The sequence below is a fragment of the Numenius arquata genome, chromosome 2 (genome assembly GCF_964106895.1).
Source record: "Numenius arquata chromosome 2, bNumArq3.hap1.1, whole genome shotgun sequence".
In the NCBI taxonomy this organism is placed as follows: domain Eukaryota; kingdom Metazoa; phylum Chordata; class Aves; order Charadriiformes; family Scolopacidae; genus Numenius; species Numenius arquata.
In genome coordinates this window covers 15,293,954-15,315,952 of record NC_133577.1, presented here as the reverse complement: position 1 = coordinate 15,315,952, position 21,999 = coordinate 15,293,954, and the positions used below count along the sequence as shown (strand labels likewise).

At 41.0% G+C, this 21,999-nt stretch overlaps 1 protein-coding gene across 1 annotated transcript in view; it reads left to right on the top strand.

The window, feature by feature from the left end:
- UTRN (utrophin) overlaps positions 1-21,999 on the top strand; it is a 339,386-nt gene that overhangs the window by 22,363 nt on the left and 295,024 nt on the right. The window contains exons 2-6 of the mRNA XM_074144306.1: positions 93-154; positions 14,695-14,787; positions 16,273-16,350; positions 19,835-19,927; positions 20,791-20,963. Of these exons, the coding sequence (XP_074000407.1) occupies positions 93-154; positions 14,695-14,787; positions 16,273-16,350; positions 19,835-19,927; positions 20,791-20,963 (499 nt within the window). The remainder of the gene's footprint in view (positions 1-92; positions 155-14,694; positions 14,788-16,272; positions 16,351-19,834; positions 19,928-20,790; positions 20,964-21,999) is intronic.

The window sequence follows — 21,999 nt, the reverse complement described above, 5'->3', positions numbered from 1 at the left end:
ATCAGGATAGTGTTTAATATGACCTGTTTTGAGTAATCTAAGATTAAGAAGAATGCGTTTTCATTCATTGTTTTCTTATTTTCTCTCTCCAGATGAACACAATGATGTACAGAAAAAGACTTTTACAAAATGGATAAACGCTCGGTTTTCCAAGGTAATGTTGAATTGAAAGTATGACTTAATTTTGTTTGTTTCACTGTTTAGACTAATATTGGTTAAATGTACTTTGGTCTTACTCTTGTAGAATACTCCTAGTAAAATCTGTCAAAATGAAAACAAATAAGATACTGTGATGTTTGCTCCCTCTCTATTTCCCCATGCACGTAAACATTTGATACTACATGTCTTGTTTAAGAAAATATGAAAGATTCTATTTGTTAATACATTAAAATATAGTTATTTGCATGATGGTGTCTCTTTGGGTTTTGGTCCTCTTTCTTTATAAAGTTTATTTCTACGTGCAATTTTCCGAGTCCATTACCGCAGATTTTGAACCTTAGTCACTACGTTAACTCTTGGTGCTGCTTAGTCAGCTTTACTCATTCAAAGTACTCTGCAAACTTCCAGTTGAAGCCACTTCATGTTGCTACTTGAGTCTTGACTGTGAATTTTTGTGTAGTTACTTGCTCATTTCAAATTTTCGTTGGCACTCGTGCTGTGTTTCTTGTTTTAATTCTCTTTATTGACTTGAAACTTACTGAGGATCTTGTTTTGTGTCTTGGGATGAGAAAGGAAGTGGTAATTACTTTGGGATGCTATTTAAAGCCTGCTTTTTATGCCGTTCTGCTAAAAGTGAAAAATGACACTTTGCCCAGGAGTGAGGTGGCTGTGGGAACTTTCCCTGCTTCATAGTCTGAATGTGTGAAGGAACCTGGGCTATTATAAGAGAAAACTCATGGTTTGTTTTTCTATCCAGTATGGTCCTGCATGTGTGATAAGTGTTAGTTTGCACCCTGTAAATGAACAGGGGCATGTGTGTGAAATCCTGAAAGTAGATATAAATATAGAAGGAAGGGTGTGGAGGGAGGGGGTGTTGGTTTGTTTTTCTTTTTAAATAAAGCAATGACAGTGTTGGTAGGAATGAATGGCTGCCTCTGGAGCACTCCCCTTCTGAAGTTCTTGGTCAGCAACGTAAGAAATTTTTACCTTCCTTCCCTTCCTGTGCAGCAGGAATACTGGGCAATGCGAGGCTTGTGGCCTTGGTTCATTCACTTTGGCTTAGGTTTGTTTTGATTGAGAGCTGATAACCTGCAGTCCTCATCTAGTGCGTTCTTGGCTAGTTTGCTCTGTAGGGGAGGAGCGTGTATGTGTAACTGGTTGCTCTGCTCTCTGCTTTTGACTGCTGCTGAGAGGAAAGACAGTCCTGTGGAAAGAGGATTAGGCAGGGCAAGATCATGTAAAGACTGAAAACGTGAAGAGAAGGGAAGGCCTGTTTGTAGAGACTTACCCTGGCATAAAGACGGCACAAACACAGAAGTAGCACTGATACTGAGAATGTGCTAGGTGACTGGTTTGTATGTGTTACGGACACTGTATTGAAATAGGTAAAATCGTTATCAGTCTTTATACTTCTACACCCATGGATATAATTTATAAAGTGCCTTTTATACCATGTATTCAGACAGATCCTGCCACAGGGTATGGTCAGACACTGGTTGGATTTGAAGTAACTCTCTAACTTCATGGCCCATTAAACTACCCAAAGCTATGAAAGCCTTGTTAATGATTAAAGAGACTTGTACAAAAAGACATACTCCTGATTATTGCACGTCCAATTCAAACTGGAGCATGGCTACTTTGCCATGAAAAGACGCAGATTTATGAAGACTGGCATGTTCAGATTGCAAGGAAATTGCTGGTGTTAAGTAGAAATCACCTCATGTAAGAAAGTTTAGTTCCAACTGCGCCTTGAAAATGTAAAGAGACTGTTTTCAGTCTTATTGAAGTTTTTGCATTTACCAAGTCATTTGGGTTGTTTAAAATTCCTTTTCTTTGAACGAGATTGATTCAGCTGCTTAGTAGGTTAGAGAGATTTTAAAGGCTGCTTAAATGTAATCTGACTTACATTGCAGAAAACAAAATAGTAACTGAGGAATTTTGTATGGAATTGCAAATTTCACTCTAAGATTTTACTTGTCCTTTCATGTTAATTATATTGTAGTTGCCCTTCATTTAAACACATAAATAAAAGGTAAGGAGCTGAGCTTCTATAAACTAGTTTGGCATACAAAAATCCTAAAATTTGCAATTGCATAATGTACTCAAAATCGCTGAACTTGAATCATTTCAATAGGGTTTTACAAAGGATCTGGAAAGAGAGCAATGTCTTTCCCTTCTCATCAGAGAATAGGTAGATGAGCAAAACACAGTAAGTCTCTCAAGTATTCTGTGAGGTACCCACATCTGCTTTGGGCACCTACTCAGTGAGATACAAGTTCTTGCTCTAGGTCACAATACAGTAACTTTTGTTTGTGCTCTTCCTTTGAATTGTGCTAGAACAAAATGCATCATATTTGCACCTATTTCTTGAAATGAAGGCACAAGCACATTTAAAGTGGATTGAGTCTTAAGGTCAAGAAATGTACTCAACCAAGCCTTAGTGCTTGTTATAGAAGTATTTACCTTAGCAGAGCCATACATGCTACGAGTCACAAGCCTATGATGGTTGTGTAGTAAGGAAATTTTGTTAAAGGGAATAAAAATTGTTAAACAGCTTATTTTACCAAGCTTTAACCAGTAGGGAAGTTTGCATTCAAATGATATTGATACAGAGCATTTCAGCATATCTTTATATTAAGCCATGTGATGTTTTTCCTTACTGTATGTTTCTTCCATTGCTCTGTCTAGTCTAATTTCAAGACTAAGATATAGCTGTTTCCCTGTGGTATAGCCCACCAATTAAGGCATTTAGTTGTATAGATAGTTAATGCATGCTCTTCAAACACTGCAAAATTGCGTTTTCTATCTTTATTTCTATTCCTTTATCCCTTTCTATCCTTTTTTTCATAAATACTTACCATTTTATAAGTATTAATGGATATATTTTCAGAACACCCTTCTGTAATGCAAGAGTACTGTCTTCTGTGTTGACAGTGACTGCATAAAAAGTAAATATCAGAAGTAGCTACTAATTTTGAGTGCCTAATCTGAGATTTGGTTAGACTCTCCAGAGAATTTGACATTTCTGTAATATCTTCATATAAACCAGAGCTCTTGTGGAGTCTTATGACAGAGCTCAGAGAGTTCACCTCTTCTGCAAACTCAAGCAAACCATCTAAAGTATCTAGTTTTCAAATGGAGCTTGATCAGCATAGAGAAGGGACTTCAAGAAAATGACGCCTGTGTCAGCGAGGACTGGGCTTAATGATCTAGGGAAGTCACTTAATCTGGCACACAGTGATTACCTCTAAAATTGTGCTTTAAATGATTCTGATTAGTTACAGGGGAACACTTGACTAAATGTAGAATTTTAACTCAGGTCCACGGGATACCTTACTGTTCCATTAACCATATGTTATTTGTTATACGTAGGTAAAGGGGGAGCGAACAAAGATTTTTGCAATCAACCCTAGTTTTGACTTTTCCAGACTTCTAAATAGAATCATAGAATGGTTTGGGTTGGAAGGGACCTTAAAGATCATCTCGTTCCAACCCCCCCGCCATGGGCAGGGACACCTCCCACTAGACCAGGCTGCTCAAAGCCCCACCCAGCCTGGTCTTGAACACTTCCAGGGATGGGGCATCCACAACTTCTCTGGGCAACCTGTTCCAGTGCCTCACCACCCTCACAGTAAAGAATTTCTTCCTAATATCTAATCTAAATCTCCCCTCTTTCAGTTGACAACTGTTACCCCTCGTCCTATCACTACACTCCCTGATGTAGTTTCAATCTGTATCTATTTGCATGGTGTAGCAGCAGGGCTGGCACTTGTAGATCCATCATACAGACCTCTGACACTTCAGCTGATAATTACATAGCACAGTGGCTGGATGCTCACACTCGCAACTCTAGAAGACTTGAGAGTTATGTTGAGGGATTCAGGAGTCTTGTGTCCCACTTTAGACCCTGCAAGTACAGTTTTCTCTGCCCTGTTTTCTTTCTTTACTCCTACTTTCTGACCCTGTTTTTATTTCCCCCTCACTTACTATTACACCCTCTCATGTCAGAAAGCTTGCCTGCCCAGCAAGTCCTGGCAAATCTGGAGTTTTGATCACCCTGTCTATTTCATTCCCACTTCTGTCTCTGTCACTTAGTTGCTTACAGCAAGACCCAGTTTTTCTTGTTAAAGCTCCAGACCTGCTCTGTCTGTCCTTCCTTTCCCCTTCTCCCATTCTACATCTCTTCACCTTCCCAGCCCTTACAGGATTTGATGCTTGTGTGGTTGGTCCCATTTTTGTATCTGTCTTTGCCTAAGCAGTCCTGTTCATGCCCTCTTTATCTCCTTGCAGGAGTCAGTCTTTGCTGACTCTCATGTTCCCATTTTCCAAAGTTTGCTTTCAGGTTGGTTACTCTCCTCTTCTGCTGTTCCTGAACTTGGCAGGTAGGACTCGGGGTCAGTGCAAGAAACATGATGCCCTAACTCTTAATTTAGACCCATGGAGTCAGATCTGTCACTGCCTGTCGGAGCTTAGTGCTGTCTCTCTAAAGGAAGTTCACAGATCCAGCATGGGCAAACTGAGACTCTTCCTTTTCCCCAAAGAATTGTGTATTCATTACATTTGGGAAGTTTTCGCACAGGGATGGCAGAAATACTTTATTTCTAGGAAGACTGTGCTCTGCAAAAAGAACATAAAACCCTGGAGATGCTTGTGCTATTCAGTGAAAAGGACACTGGATTTCCCTCCCCGCTCCCCCAGGTCATAAGTCTTGGGTACGGATGGCTGTTGAACGGGAGCCAGCTGGGGGCATTGTTCCAAGGTGTCAGGAACTGCATTCTAAGCCTTGCATGCCCGAGAGCTGTGCCCGCCTTCCCTTTTTGTTATGTACTCCCATCCCTTTCCAATCCAAGCTCTCGATATCATTCTTCTTAAATACAGAAGTCTTATACAGTCTCATTTCTGCATTTGCAGCGTTCTTGTTGCACCTATGTCTGTGATCCTGATCCTCCAGGTCCTCTGCTGTTGCCCTGACATCTGCATTGGCCAGCAGCTGCAGCACTGGCAGGGCTCGGAGCTAGGACCTGCCAGTGTGGGTAAAGCCAGACCTCCCATACTTTTACAGCATCTTAAGCTCTCTCCTGCTCTGCGGTCTTCCAAAATGGATTTCATTTTTAGGGTTAAAGAGCAAAGAAGAGGCTGAAGTGCAGCTTGGGAGCAGACTCTGTCCTCCAGGGCTGAGCTCCAGGTTGCCTGCGAGAAGGCAAATGCTCAGTGCTGGGGCTCCTGTGCATTTCCTCTCCTGGGCTCTGGCAGGTCCTCTCCCCTAGAAGGACACCAAATAAAGTAAAGATGAGAGAAGACAGGGCAGTAGGCGAACTGGTGAGCTGTACTTGGAGTGCTTTGCAATGTGATGGCTTTATATGCATCTTAAAATTAAAACAGTCCCTCCCTCATACCATGCATTAATTCATTTTCTAACTGCAAAGTCTGACTTTCTGGCTTTTGTGCTGTATAGATCTTCTCCACCATTTTTGCACCTTAATTTTCTTCTTTCCTCTAAGGGTTGTTTTACCATAAGAGTAAATGTCAGACCCCATACTTGTGAAGACGTTTTGCTGCTCTGCTGCCTGCTCTTAGCAAATGTGATAAATCTTTTTAAAGACAAAAGCATACCTATTCAAGATAATTAATTTCACATGACCTGAGATACCTGAGGCCAAAGACATTTCAGAAGAGAATTTTCTTGGGAAGGAGAATGATGAAGTTTAATGTATTAGTCATGCAAGAAGAGAGATTGGAAAGATTGATTAGGCAATTTTATCTGTCCAAGGAGATATCACCTAAGATAGTCTGTAGTCCTTTCTACATTTCAGTTTTTGTGGCACAAGCAAGGAAATACTTGACTGCTGATAAAATATTCTCCAGTCTAACTGTTCCTGCTGTTTTCCACTGCTGAATTAAACTGTAAAACATAGCTTCACTCAAAGATAGCCAAAGCTTATAAAACATTTGGCCTTAACTGGAGGAACAACTTGGGTGGAAAAGAATTTGTGTTTGTATGAACTGGCCTTGAAAAATTCAATTTTTAGTCTACTTTTTTTCTTAATTGCATTACTTAGTCCCTCCTTCTGAGAACAGGCCAAATAAGATGTGAATTAACCAAGACACAGGAAAACAGATCTTTTCTTCTCTAATAGGTTATGAGATACAGTAAGGATGAATGATTTATAGTATAAAAGTGATAATACATAGCAGTTTGGTCTCTCCCATATTTAGCTACAGCACAAGAATTGCCAGTTTTCTGCTTTCCTCTCAATTGTTGCTGTTTTCTGCTCCAAGAACGGGGTGCAGGTAGCATGTCCCTTGCTGGTCATCAAAGTTTGGTGTAGTAATACGGACTGTAATTACTGGTTTTGTTTAATGCTCTGGGCTTTGGGATAGAGTTTGACACTTATTTGTGGTCTCTGTTATCATCCCAGTTGTTAGTGTTCATGTAATTGTGTTGTGTGACCTTCTCAGGCACTAGAGCTGAACCTGGTACAGGCATTGAAGCAAATCTGTCCCTTTACCTGTTAATCACTAATGAGAACAATAGTCAACCTCGTCAGCAGGAATATATATTTTTTTTTTTAAGGAACCAAGTTACAATCTGAAGTTAGCTGGCTTAAAAAGAAGGAAAAAAAAAACAAGGAGGGAGGGGAGGGAAGACAAGAAAAAGATAACCTTCCAGTCTTACAGGAGAAATAACTGACAGTGATAAGAAGTATGGTCCTAACTGCCCCTGCTGGTAATGATACATAATGAAGCTTAATTGCAAGCTGTGGTTAGTACTGTTACATTAAACATATTATAATAACGTAAGCTTATGTGAATGCATTAATAGATAGACTGGGGAGAAAGAAAGACCCACAGAGAGTTGCTGATGCCTTGTGTTTGTTTTGCTGCCTTGCTATGTCTAATATTTGCTTTTATGTTTTCTCTCCTCCTATCATGTTGTCAGCCAAGTATTTCAGGTGTTCCATGGATTGAGCTATCTTTAGCTTTTCAGCTTTGCTGCTCCTTAAACTCATGTCTGTCATCTAGTAGAATCACACTTTTCAGCATATCTCAGTGATGAGTCTTGCTGTTTTTTTCTCCTGTTAGTCTGGAGTTTTAAGTAGCATTTTGTTGCCTGTAGTTATTTTATTTTTAAGCACCAGTAGTGATATTTAATTCGGTCTATAAGTTGTTTTCCTCCTGTGTTTGTTTGTTTGTTTATTTATTTATTTATTTTTTACTTGGTATTTGAGTTCATAGTTTTGGTACTAGTGTCCTGTAGAGATGCCACAATGACTCGGGCATATTCAGCACAGAGTAGAGCATACTCAACCATAATACATCTGTCATGGTATAGCTAGTATTTATGTATGTTGTCTTATAACTACTGCGTATCACCAGAAGGAGAATGGAAAAAAAGTATCACTTTTGAATAAAAATACTTCTGTACACAATGACTATAGTCTTAAATTAGAAATTGGCAAGATTATTTGTTGACATAGTTGTTTACTTTTTGCAATGACCTTTTTGCTTTCTGAATTTTTTCCCATATTGAGTTCCCATGTACTGGCCTCATGATGCAGCAGCACTTGACATGTCTGTTATTTTGTCATGACCAATACAGAGTGTAGCTCTTACTCGTAATCGAGTTTAAACTAAGCAGGTGGTTACCATGAGTTCCCTAGGACTTCACTTGAACATTACGAATGGCTCATGTTCTAGTTTGTGCCCAACACGTTCAATATTTCCTCCTTCTCAAGAAAAAGGGTAAAGGGGTCTTTGCAGCTCTACTATTTTGACCCGTTTACTGACCATCTTACTAGGCATTAAAAATAGTCATCTGTGTTTAAAAATAGCTAACAGAAGACAACTCTGACCTTCATGTAAGTGACATTGGAAGATCAGAAGAATCTGATGGAAAAATGAAGATGTACTACTTCCTATATCCTTTCAGGGTGTTGTATTGGTGTTTCTGAGGTGGCAGATGATCTGAATGACAACCAGGGCTTTTCCCAGCACTGCTCTGAGCACTGCTCTTGTCTGCTGCATTCCCTTGGTGGCTGGTAAAGGTCATACGTATGCTTTTACAATATGCGTTACTTCCCTGGTGACAGCCAGCGTGCATTACTGTGAAACTGAGAAGATCTTTCATCCTGGTTTTAATGTCGTCACTAGGAGGTCTGAATCACTGAGGAGGATATGAAATAGAGGTGGCTTATCTCTCACTCTCAAATATCTTTGGCACTCATTTATTGGAAAAGGGTTAGGTCTAATAATGTACCTTCAATAATTATTGATTTCAAGAACAGGTAAAGTCTCTGCTGCAGGTAACTACAATGACATAAGAGAAAACTGCATGTTTCTAGTTAAACTAGATAACCATTAAAGAAGTTTTAATGTGTAATTTTGCATATAATTTCATGTTCAAGAACAATATACAAAAAGCATAAATAGCTGTGATAAAATGATAAACAATAGCTGGTGTTTAAAAAAAAAAAAAGACAAGGCTTTGTCTTACCGAGAATTTGTGACTCCCTTTAATTCTCTGAAACGTGGCTCAATTTGATACAATTTCCCATTAGTAATAAAGGGACAGTTAAGAATGTTGTACTGTAAAATCTATTCAAAGAGGATTGCTGCCTTGCAGCTGTGTGTAGCTTCAGTAGAGCAAACTGTAAATGTTGATGGCCGGTCTGGTAGCATTGGATGACTCTTAAAAAATCTGGTCCGGATTTTGTTTATATCTTCTTCTATTTCCTGGGAACGCTTTCTGGCAAAGAGCAGGAATGACTTCTGCACAGTCATATTGGCTGGCCTGAATGACCCTTCTTTGCAAGTAATCCTAGATGCCGGCAAGGAAGTGTGAGTCACCCTTTTAAACCTGATCCAGGTAGAGGGTCTGAAAGAGGGCCAACGGGTGTGTGAGTGCTGCTGCTGCAAAGAGGAGGAGGAGAAGGAGGTCACTGCGTGTGGGCGCTCTTTCCCAAGTGGTGCCCGTGTCTTGCTGGAACATGCAAAGCCGATGCCCGTGGTGACTGGTCTTGCAACGTATGGCTAGCGTCTGGTCTTCAGCTCAAAGATCATTCAGATCTGCTGCCCCATGAGAGGTGAATCAACAGAAAAAGTGTTTTCTGCTGTGCATAATTAGGGAAAGTTCTTTGTCTCTTCCCTCCCCTGCTCACGTTAGCACAAAGGCTGGCACCAGAAGTTTGTTGGAATAAATGTAACGTGGTGGATTGAATCTATTTCTGACCCTTGTACACCCTTGTACGAGCCCTGGGGTGGATAACAAATGTGTCACCAGGCAAAGTTTTTAAGCGCACAAGCAGGCCTAGCCCCGCCTTACCTGCTGTCTCCAGCTTTTATTTCTCCCTTTTCCGTTCCTCTGCCTTCCTTTCCTCTTTCCCCTGTTCCAGCCCCCGTTGAAGTGAATCGGCTCCTTTCCTGCCGTCAGTGCCAGTTTAAAGCATTGGGGAACAAACGTGGCCTCTTTCTAAGTTAAGTCTGTTAATTACGTTCTTTTGTCTGTCTTATCGAGCCCTTGTCTCTACTACAGCGACTGTGTGTGCAGCTCTGCTGGCGAAGCCCTCTCGGGCAGGCTGAGGGAAAGAGGTTTCTGCCAGTGTGGTTTTTTTATTTGCTGTCACAGCAAACATAAGCAAAGCTGAGAAAAACTACCTTCTGTTAACTGATAAAAGCGTTTAGCAAGGGAGATGTCAATGTTTTACACCCTGAACCAGCACAAGTTCTCCTGGTACATGGTGTGTCCCTGCCTGTCCTTTATCCTATCTTTGTAGTATAAACTGGACCCTATTTTGTCTTTGAGAAAGGACCCATTATCTGCCGTGTATTTGTACAGCGCTTAGCACAATGTAAGCTGCTCCTTAAGTACTTACCAACACAACCGTGACTAGCCATTTGCCCTTGCTTAAAGGGCTCACTATGATTTGTCACTGTCACTCTTTCATAAGACAAATACTAAAATTTCTAGATCCATTATGCCCAGGGATGGACGACTGCTCCTTATGGGAAGCTGGTGGAGGCTGAACTGCTTTGTACTTGTGTAGTCTTTCAGTATGTAGAAAGTGAGTAAAATATTGTTGATTCCGAAAAGGAGAAATTTAGATTGGCTTAGCATGCTGTGTACCAGGCAGGAATCTACAGGGAGAGAGATACATATGCTTTTTTTATATATGCACACAAATAAATATGCATGTCTGCAGTATATCTGTGGGTACAGACTTTTTTTTTTCTGAAGGCCAGATTGCTTTCTGGAGGTTAGGAGTGAGTGGTGTGGGTGTGGGCAGCGATGGCAGAGGAAGCAATCTGCAGAGCCCCATGCCTTACCCTGTAGGGGGGAGAGGGCTTCTGCCCTCCCCCAGAGCAGCACGCTCTCGCTGTAGCACAGCAGTCTGCCCCAGGACAGAGCTGGTCCCAAAGCTGCCTGCTTCACCCCAGTGTGGCTTGGGGTAGTGCTGTCTCCATGGGCCCATCAGGTGCCCTGTGGTGATAGTTGGGGTGGTGTGTCAGATCCAGGGCTTGGAGTACTCCTGGCCCTGCTGGAACTTGGTTTGGGTTAGGCTGCCCGACTAGAAGCACAGGTCCAGCCTTAGTGGTCATGTACCGTGGTTCCCAGGTTGCCTCTGTGCTGCCACAGCAGCCTCCCCCAGTAGGCTCAGTGATGGGTCCTACATGCAAAGAGATGGTGCTCTACACCTGTGTTCTCACAAGGAGGTGGTGGTGATGGCAACAGCCTGGCCTGGCTCTGAGATGGCCTCTACCTGGCTCAGGAGGGCACGAATAGCTGTTCTGCCAGCATTGCCCCACAGCTTTTCCTCGTCTTCTCTTGGGAAATGGATGTATGGGACTATCCCTTTGGCTGCCATTTTATAAAATTATTTTCCAGCTCCTTTCTAAGCTTAATAAACTTTGAGTCATATGGCTGTCAGAAGCTGGGACACATAGCTGTTCTGTCTGGAAAAGGAAAGTAAAAGACTTCCTGAAGCACAGCGGGTTGCTGTCTAACTGCATCCCAGGAAAGCCAGGCAGCATCCCAGAGCACTGGAGGACAGAGCAGTGACATTCTGGATTGTGGACCATGTGGCCCAGATAGCAGGTCCTGCCTGGAAATGTGTCCAGGTGTGAGGGAAATGCAGGGCTGGGAGGAGGCAGTGTGAGCAGAGGAGGGTGCAGTGCATTGCACAGTCTCTGCTCCCATTGCGACAGCAGCGCTGTGGGCTGGCTCCGTGCCCTGATGGGACAGCTGGGGCTGCCTGGGTGGCCGCTGCCACCAGGTGCCTTCACATCCCTCAGGTGGGTGTGGGAAGCTGGAGGAGCAGGTTTCCAGCCTTCCTGGCAGGTGTGCTGCAGTGGAGGTGGTGGTGGGGTTGGCGGGGTGGGTGCTGCAGCCCTCTCTTGGCCAGCTTCGGTCACCCTGCACTTGTAGAAGAGCTTCCTGTGCACCAACTTCCTTCCTGTAGAGTGTTCTGCTAGACTTCGCTAAGTACAGGGGCTTTGCATCTTGCTGTGTCTCTGTTTTGAGGATAGTGGATACTTTGATAAACCAGGAAAGAGTAGCTTAGGCTGCAGAAATAACTTAATACTCTTCTGCTGACTCTTTAAACTGACAGCAAGACGTGGTGCTCTGATGGCCAGTGAAATGGAAAAACCATTCTCCTGAGAAAGCAAATCTGAATTATTTCCACCATCCCAGCAGGGTGCATTGCATAGGGCTGGAACGTACTGTGACCTGTTGAAATGAATGACTGAAAGCAGGAAGTCATTCAATTTGTTTTTATGTATGTGAAGTGAGGGGATGGGAATCAAAGAAAGAAGGCTGTATGCTCTCGACACCTTGTGGCACTCTGTTAAATGAGGCATCTTTCTGCTTTTTCAGCAGATCCAAATCCTTTTTTTTGTTTGTTTGATTGTTTTGTTTAACTTTTGGACCTAAGGCAAAATATTTATTGAGGATATATAGCTATAGCATTCTCAGTTTTGGTGTTGTCAGTCTGTTATACATGTGTGCATTGTTTTAATTATATAATTATAATTAATGATATAATTATAAAGGCCTTATTTCTGTAAGGTCTTTGACACTGCTTCCCACAACGTCCTTGTCACTAAATTGTAGAGATACAGGTTTGATGAATGGACTGTTAGGTAGATAAGGAATTGGCTGGATGGCTGCATCCAAAGAGTTGCAGCCAACTGCTCAGTGTCCAAATGGAGATCAGAAACAGGTGGTGTCTCTCAGGGGTCCCATAGTGTTCATCTTCATCAACGACATGTGGGAGGTTTGAGTGCACCCTCAGCAAGTTTGCAGGTGATACCACGCTGAGCAGTGCAGTTGATTCGAAGAGGGAAGGGATGCCATCCAGAAGTACTTGACAGGCTTGAGGTGTGGGCCCATGTGAACTTCATGAGTTCAGCAAGGCCAAGTTACAGGGTCCTGCACCTGCATCAGGGCAATCCCCAATATCAGTACAGGCTAGGAGATGAATGGATGGAGAGCAGCCCTGTGGAGAAGGACTTGGGGATACTGGTGGATGAAAAATTGGACATGAGATGGCAATGTGCGCTTGTAGTTCAGAAAGCCACCCATATCCTGGGCTGCATAAAAGGAAGCATGGCCAGCAGGCTGAGGGAGGTGATTCTGCCTCTCTACTCCACTCTGGTGAGACCCCACACTTCAATGACTAACAGTTATTTGCTTTCACAGTGAGCGTTTGAGTCATTGCATCCAGTGAGACTTCAGTTAGCTCCTTCTGTCTGCTTTTCTGGACATGTGAACAATTTCTTCATGCCCTTACCAACCTACTTTTAATATCTTCTGTGTGGTGATGCAAACCAAACTTAAACCAGATTTTATTAGCATGCGTGGTAACTGCACTGTGGATCATCTCCTCCTGTTATGCACCATAAACTGTATCAGGGGCTTCCCTGCATCTGCTCCTGGGTATTCCATGCTTTAAAGGTTTGGATAAGTTACTGCACAGCAGGGAAGCATCTGAATCATCTGTGAAAAGTGCACGGTCTAGAAGGACAGCCTTGTCCCTTACTGTGCTAGAAAGGGTATAATTGAGCTCAGGAAATGGCAATATGTAATGGTGGGATGTTATCAAACACTGATATTTAACGAGTACTGGTCTGACAACTACATAGCTCTTTACACCCTTTACCTGTGTACGTGTATATACATGTTTGTAAAAGTAATTGGAGAATAAACTTGTCAGAAAAATTCATTGCAAAACTCATTTAATATCAGACACTGGAGCCAGGGTCTGTGTGTTTTAAGACGTGACCTTAGTTACACAATCATTCTCACCACTGTTTAGCTGGTTGAGTTAGGTATGTTTCTGTACAGGAGATTAAAATATGGCTCTGCAGCTATTCAATTCTGATCTCTTGTGAATAGTTCTACTAGTATCAAATCTAATTAAAGTGGATATTTAAGAAAAAACCCTTATAAATTTTGAGGAAAACCAGGAATTTGCCAGAAAATGGGGTTCAGTGGCCAGTTCAGTGCTCTCTTTCTGATTTGTTAGCCGGCATTTGTTGTCAGGGTGGGAGGAGGTAAGTGAAGGTAGAAGAGGTCTATATCAGCTATTTCATGTCATGTAAGATGGACCTTTGACAGCCTTCTTTCTGAAGAGCAATGTTATAAAGCCAAGGCGGTAGAAAAAGGCAGTATTGGAGTTTATTTTTCTTCTCAAATTGGCACTTCAAAGGGACACTGAAAAAGCAGTAGCTTAATTGATCTCCTGGCAGCCAGCAGACGAATATTACAAAGCAAATGCACTCAGTTGCTGGCTGCCTGTGTCTTCTCCCCCTGCCTTGTAACACTTTCCCATGTTAACTTTCTTGGATGCTAAGAACAAATAAGATTAAAAGGGAACATGGAAAAGGTTAACGTGATTTAGCTGTTATCTACTGCCATTCTTGTACGGGGTCCTTCCACCCCCAAAGAAAATTAATATTAGAAGTGTATGATTTAGAGTAGCTCTGTTTCACATTTTGCTGCTTTTTCCAAGGTAGAGAAAATGATTAATTTGTTTCAATTTATATTACACCTTTTGATCTACTAGTCTCTGTAGAAGAGTGGCAGCTCCTTACATAGGGCTCAAATCCAGGTCCTTTTTTGTTTTGTCTTTTTTTACATCTGTGAGAATTTGTCCCTGTAGCTTCTTTCTGAAAAAACCCAGTTTATTCCTCCTTTAGATGCAGCCAGACCAAAACATTCTTTCTCAAATGGCTCCTCAAACTCGCCAAGTTTTCTCTTTTCCATCTTTGAGTGTTAAGGCATCTACCCTAATGTGAGCCAGGGTGCGTTGATTTGGTTTCTCAATACTAGGCTGCTGATGCATGGAACCATAGAGATGGGGAGAAAAAACCACACTGAATATGGGAAGGGCACCTTCCTCATCACTGTCACAGCTTTTATTTACTACATTCAGAACCAAATAAGAATGAATTGAAAGATAGAAAGGAAAAAGTACTTTTTTTCAGGGAGGTTCTGCTTAAACGCTATTTTTATTACTGCTTTTGTTTCTTCTGCAGAGTGGGAAACCCCCAGTTAAGGACATGTTCACAGATCTGAAGGATGGAAGGAAGCTTTTGGACCTTTTGGAGGGTCTGACAGGGAAACCTCTGGTAAGACAAATGTGTATGAGTCATATTCTTGTTTATTAAAAAAACCCCAAACCAGCAAATAAGCAAACCTCACAAAAACCAAACTGTGGAATGTGATTTATTTTTTTTTTTTTAAGATCTTAATTTATTTAAAAACTTGTTTTGCTTGTAGTGTGTACTTGCTTGCTATGGTTCCAGTGACATTCCTGTGAACACCACTCATGGGATATAGGGTCAGGCTGAAGTTAGCTGTGTAACCCTCTCTTGAGGGTTAACATACTGTTTAACAAGCCATATAAAAGCAGTGGTGTTATTCACGCAGTGTATGTTTTTAATAGATCTTCTAAAGGTCTGCTTCTGGTTGATTTGGAAGAGCAGCCTTTAGCTGGATACCTGTGGGCTTTTTCTAATAAGCTCGTGAAAGATCCCTTAAAGAAAAATGAAAGAAAAAAGACAACAGCTAGTAGGCAATGCAAAAACCTGCATCTCCATTGAAAAATCCTTTGTGATCTACACATAGGAAAGGGCTGAAAACTGCTCGTCTTGTTTGGGAAAGTGTGTGTGTGGTTGAAAACTCTTCCTCTGCTAACATTGATGCCTCTTCAGAAAGATACATGAGGCATGGTGAAACCTGTGCCGTCACTTGGGATAAATTCTTCATTTCACTATTTATCTCAAATTCTTTTATTAACCTTATGGGGAACCTTCAGCCATTTAAAATTTCACCTTGCAGGCTTGCCTTATTTTTTAAACATGCATTTCACTAGTACTTCCAATGATTTGTGGTCTCATTTAAAGTATAGTGAAGACAATAGGAGTTTTTTCATTTCTAATTCTGTGGATTACAGTGTTCCAAATTCAGCTCCCTGCTCTTGCAGTGCGATCATGGTCTGCTGCAGGAGTTAAATTGCAGTGGTTAAAAGCAAATGGAATGGCAGGTATTGTCAAGAATTGTGGTGATTTGGGGTGGGTTGGTTTTTTTTGTTTTTGGTTTTTTCCCCCCCCTGATATTAAAAGGAAGGAAAAGTTAGGAAGTGTATCTTCTTCCCAGTGTGCAAAGATTTAGCAGGCTTTCAGTGCCAGAGAAACAAATTGCTGCTTGTTCTCTCTTGGGAGCCAAAAAATTTCAACTACTCTGGCAAACGTTCAAAACCTTTAGATTTTCCCCGGGAACTCCCACTTTACTTTTGTGTTGCCAGTTTATAATTTTGCAGAGGCTGGGAATAAAAATTCTGGATTTACCGAAGATGAACAGAAACACATCTTGAATCCTTTTGAATCTAGGCTTGTCCTGTGCCTTGAATTGAGGAATAACATTCTGACCAGTTTTCATGTTGAAATTGCTGTGGATGATCTTGTTTGTTTTTTTGTTCCTACTTTAAAAAAAGAAAAAACTTAAATCTGGAGAAAATTAAGACAAATTTCCTGTTGTTTGCTCTATCTTTTATTTTGTTTGGTCAATCCAGTTAATTCTGATGTGAACAGATTGTAACTTTTTGTTTTCAGCCTAAAGAACGAGGTTCCACGCGAGTACATGCCTTAAATAACGTCAACCGAGTACTGCAAGTCTTGCATCAGAACAATGTAAGCATGTTTTTCCACAACTTTTTAATAGACTCTTTAATGTATTCCTGTGTGTTAATGAGTTCAAAATGCAGAGAATAAAGATTTTTGGTACCTAAAATGAAAATTCAGCGAGATGGGTAAACTGTTCTTGGTTTTCCTTATCTGATATAGAATTTCAGTGTCTGGCAATTTTGTGAAAGCTTAAAATGAAGCTTAAAATTTAAGCTTAAGAGAAGCTTAAAACTTAATCATGGTATTGATCAAAAAAACTCTGTGTTTTGTTGAGATGTGTTCAGCTCCCAAAGTAAAGGTGACTTGAAGCTCTGCTATGCAGAGCTCATGAACATGGCAGGACAAGAAACTAATTTCTAGTGATGATGCATAACTTGTGAAAAAAATCTGTAAGGGTATGACAGGTTTTGTGTCTCTGTGTGTTCTGCTCTTGAAATCTGTGAGGATCTTTCTGTTGACATCTGTCAGCTCTCTGTCAAATCTGTACTGAATGTTTCTAATTTGGAGCTTTGGTAACTGTTCAGAAGAGCAAACAAACAAATCCCAATCCTTCTTTAAAAAAAAAGAGAATAATAGTTATTTGTTTTATTTTGGTTTTATGTTTTTACTGCCTGGAAGCCAGTAGTGCTGTAGTAAAGTGATTTTATTTTTTCCCCTGAAGAACAATTCCTGAGAAGCATTCTCTCTATGGTTAGAATTTCTATTTGCGAATGTCAGGGCACTAAAATAACTTAATAAGAACATTCTGGCAATAAAATACATCTAATGCAAAAAGGCACTGACATATTTGTGTAAACTGCTGATTGAAGAGTGATACGAACATGCTGTATAATACTGCAATTTCCTCTCCGTGTTGGTGGACTAGTGTCATATTTCTAGGAAGCAGCCAAAGTTAGGGTGGGTTGTTTGTTTTTTTTTTTTTTTTTTTTTTTTTTGAGGTACTGTAAATATTGATTAACTTTTTTCTAAGGATAAGTAAGGACTCTTTCCAGCTTGAAATTGATTTATTTTATGAAGATAATAAATAAAATAATATTGAATTACAATAATTAATTATTTCTTCCTTAAGCTGGCAGGATCTGAGTTTCTAGAACTAAACAGATGGCGTTAGCTGAAGGTTGTTAAGGTCACATACGTGATTTATACCTACTGGTTAACCTCATTAGAAAGTGTGTGTTTGTTAAGATGAAGGGAAAAGGCATCCACTAAGAAGCAGTTGCTATCTGTTGCCTGAGAGTTTGTGGGCTATAGAATATTCATAACTTGTGAAATAATTTATAAAAGTGTTTAAATATATATTGCAAGGATCAGATAAGCCTAGGGTGTAGATGTTCAAGTGATCCTCTGAACCTCAACCATCTGATGAGCAGAATGCTTCTAAGTAATGAATTTCAACTTTTTTGATTTGGGGACCAAGTTTTTTTGAAATATTAATAATAATATATATCCACTGGAAGTCATTCCATATAGCCACTGTCTGTCTGCTGTCAGTAGTACTGACTGTCTACTGTCAGCTCTCTTTTATTGATTATCGTTGCTTAAGTCTCAGTAGTCCATTCACCATCCTAGTGGGTTGCTGGCTGCGTCCTGCAAAGTGTTGGTTTAGTTCAGAATCATTAAAATACAAAAAGGGACATGTGGGGTATTTTCTTTTATGTATGATGTGGCCAGCAAGAGGAATGCATTATTATTACTATTAACCTGAGATTAAAAAATGTCAAATGTTTTTGTTACCCATTCTCAGGAGGGTTTTGCTTCTATTAGAGGCAAAAAAAGCTCTTGCAGTGCAATTCTTTTATTGTTGTGCCCTTGACCTTTAGTCTTACTGTCTGCTCCTTGTGTTCTAGAGTGCTTTCCAGTGCATTGCTTAATGATCCACACTAGTGATTCTTTTGGCCTGTTTTTGCCTGTTTAATTTACAGTTATCTTAAAACACATGCCTGGTATTTCCAAAGAGTATTGCTGTATGATTTTGTTTCAGCTGCTGTAAACATTGGGAGAGGACAATCCACAAATCCACAAGCTTCCTTAGTACTTTGAAGTGTAATTTGTGGTTCTATGTTAATCTTGCAAACACAGTTTTAATTTGATTCTTCTATCCAAGAGACCTATGGGGAACTGAAAATTGTCTAGATGGTATCTGAAAGCAGAATTGAAGCCACTTGTGATTGTGTGATAAGAGGAAAAATATTCATGGAATACCATTATATTTTTACATGTCAGCAATATTGTCTAAAACAAAATGAAACTTTGTTCTTGTCTATTCTGTCATTGTAGGCTACATCCACTGAGAGCCAGAGTATGGGCTCTGTTACTGTCCTGTGATTGTCCATATTGTTTAATTGCTAGCCAGTTCCTTGGTGCAGGTTTTTTCTTTATGACCAGTTCTGATCCCAACTGATTCCCAGATACAGTACTCGGTATAATCTGGGAGGTATTTCTGGAAGGCACTGTGGATAACACGGTTTTGGAGCAGGGGTGAGAGGCAGAAAAAAGCTTCCCTATGGAGATGAAACTCACTGTGCCGCTTGCCCCTGGGCTGGAGGATGCTCCTGGCTCAGGTTTTTTACAAGAATGAGGCCCCACCATCTGCCCTGTGTGGGAGGGCGTTGCAGCATCTGCTACATGTGTCTGTACACCCAGGGAGGGATTTGTCCTCTCTGCCATAGGCAGCTGTTCCTAGCCCAATTTCCATAGCATGATGGTGGCTAATGCAGGGTGCTGCTGTTAGTTCCCTCCAAAAGGTGGTTCAGAGCTATTGCCACTTTCTTTGCGTTGACTGAATGGAGACTTGACGCCCCGTTTCAGTTCAGACTCTAAAGTAGCACTGAGTGAATATCTGTTATACTTTGCTTCTTCTGGGGGCTGAATACTTGATACAGGAGTGGGTAGCCTCTCCTGCCCTCTTGCTTACTAAAGTAATCTCTTAGTCTCGCTTCTCATATTTTTTAATCTTTTTTAATGCTCTTGATTAGACCATCACCAAGTCTATATGGAGTCCTATGCATATAGGAAACCTGAAAATTTTATTTTTCCTTTGAGCTTTTGATCTCTTGTATAAACTTGTCCCGTTTGAATGTTGGTTCATGCAAAGAACAAACCTGTTTTTAATTAGAGTTTTCATGGTTCTGTAATATCTGAGTGTATCTAGGAGCAGGACTGCCTAACTGCTTTATTTAAAATATCAATCCTTCATGTTTTCATTTCTTTTGGTCAGTTTTGACTGCTGGTATGCACTTGTATATTATAAGGGGGGATAACAGTCTTCCAATGGAGTATCCTCTTTGGTGCCATCTTTTGTCATGTTTAAGCAGTTGTCATGACAAATTCAGATAGACAGTACTCTGTCATCTCTGGTTCTCTCTTTCTAACTACTTTTTATTTCACAGCACTGGATAATACATGGCTGGACAGCCAGGAATATGGGGTGGGGTTGCAACTTGAAACTGTGATAACAGTATTTAATATAGAGTTGATCCAACTTCTCCAGGTGGAGTTGGTGAATATTGGAGGAACTGACATTGTTGATGGAAATCACAAGCTGACGCTGGGGCTGCTGTGGAGCATTATCTTGCACTGGCAGGTGAGAGGCTGCTGCGAGAGCTCTTCCTTTCCAGGAATTGTGTGCCTTGATCTGCTGGGATTCTCACAAACCTTCCTGGGGTTTTGGTGGCGGAAAATACTGCTTCTATTTTGGGCTGGTAAATAAAGGCAGGCCAGTGTTTGGTTTCTGATCTCTGTCTATTGGCTGCCTCCTGTGACACGTATTCTCGTATGTGCTCAGTTGTACTCGGTCTCTCAGTTTAGTTCCTGCTGGTGTTAATTGCAGAGAGGCTTTTCAGGCTGAAGCACTGTATATTCCTTCCTCAAGGTGTTAGCAGGTGTGTTTTTACTATCTAGGTAGCAGCGTTGGGCTTGCAACATTTATGGTGCTCTGTAGGTTTGTTTCTCAGTCTTATAGATTGAATTGCTCCTGGTTTATCCAGGTACCTGGGAGGATCATTGAATTCACTTGGAAGGAATTTGGCAGATGATTATGCGTAGTACCCAAACAGCAAACTACTTATGTTGGCTGAGCAGATATCCTCTTGCAGAAAACCTGTGCAAGCTGTATTTTGGGGGTTTGCTTACTGGTGGAACAGCAGCACGAGGCAGTGGGAAATACTATACCCCATGTTTAGTGTAGGCAGCACTGAGGAGCAGGGGGAGGATCATAATGTGAGAGTGATATGTCATTATTACCTGAAGCATTACTGGTTCTTGTAATCAGTACAGTACCAAGATGGCCTGAAGACTCCTATTGCCAAATTTCACGTGAAGAGTTAGATTCATGGCTTTTCATGGGAAAGAGCCTTTCACAATTTGTGATGTAGCTTGCTTCAAAGGATTTGTAAGTAGGAAAAGTAGAGAACATGTCTGTAAAGTGTAGTTGCTGCTGTCTTGCAGGTGAAGGATGTCATGAAGAACATCATGTCAGATTTGCAGCAGACCAACAGTGAGAAGATCCTGCTGAGCTGGGTTCGTCAGTCCACAAGACCTTACAGTCAGGTCAATGTTCTGAACTTCACCACAAGCTGGGCAGATGGACTCGCCTTTAATGCTGTCATCCACAGACACAAGTAAGTGGCAAACAGCTTATCTTAGAATTAGTGAGGTAAGCACCTTTTTCCCCTGTGTCTTCATGCTTGAGCATTTGACAGCATCTAGCCTGTTTCTGTGATTCATTGTTTGGTTTTTTGTTGTGGTAACAATAACAGTGGAAGGATACGGCCAGAGCCTTGCGAAAGGTGGAGCCAAGGCAGCAGTGTAACTCTCTCAGTTCCTGCACATCCATGCACACTTGCTAATTGAAGTGGGTTTATGTTGCACTTAGTAGGCATCGTAAAGCAAATATGCTGAACAGGTCTCTGCAGCAGGGTTTGACCATTTCCTTCTCCTGCTCTTCCTTCCTCCTGCCCACCTTCCTCTGCAAAGGGAAACATTTCTTCAGTCGGAGTTTGCCGTATCATTTTAGTAGGAAGATACAGAAGCTTCCAAACAAAGGAGTAAGAAAGACAGAGTCTGTAGCTTTTCTTAGTTTTTGAATGTATGTTGCTTGAAAGACAATGTATGCAGTTCTTTCAGCAGAACTGCTGAGCAGAAGAATCAAAGTGTAATAGAATACTTCAGGTGTCTGTAGCGTGTTCATTATACTTTATAAGGAATACTGTTAAAGCTTCTTTGCACAGATCTTTTGTGTTCTTTTTGATTATTGGAGAACTCTTTGGTAGTATAAAGAAATCATCGTTATAGACTCCTGAGAAACTTACCAGTATGTTCTTTTTTTTTTTTTTTTTTTTTTTTTAAAAAAAGTTTCTTTGAGATCTGCTTCTGGGCAATCCATTCTAATCCAATGTACTTTAAATGAAGTCAGTTCATTGCTTTGCAAAGGCTGACTGTTCTTAACCATAAATAACCATTTTAACATGGTAATGGTATGATAATATCTCGAATTTAACCAGACCTCCTGGCTACCAGGTATCTGTCATGGCATATGCTTTGCAAACACCCAGAATCCAGCAGGTACAAAGCATATGTTCACTTTGAGCCTGCTGTTCTCTGCTCTTGAATGCCCACTTGGCCTGTGCTGACTGAAGTAACAGCGGTGTCACAGGC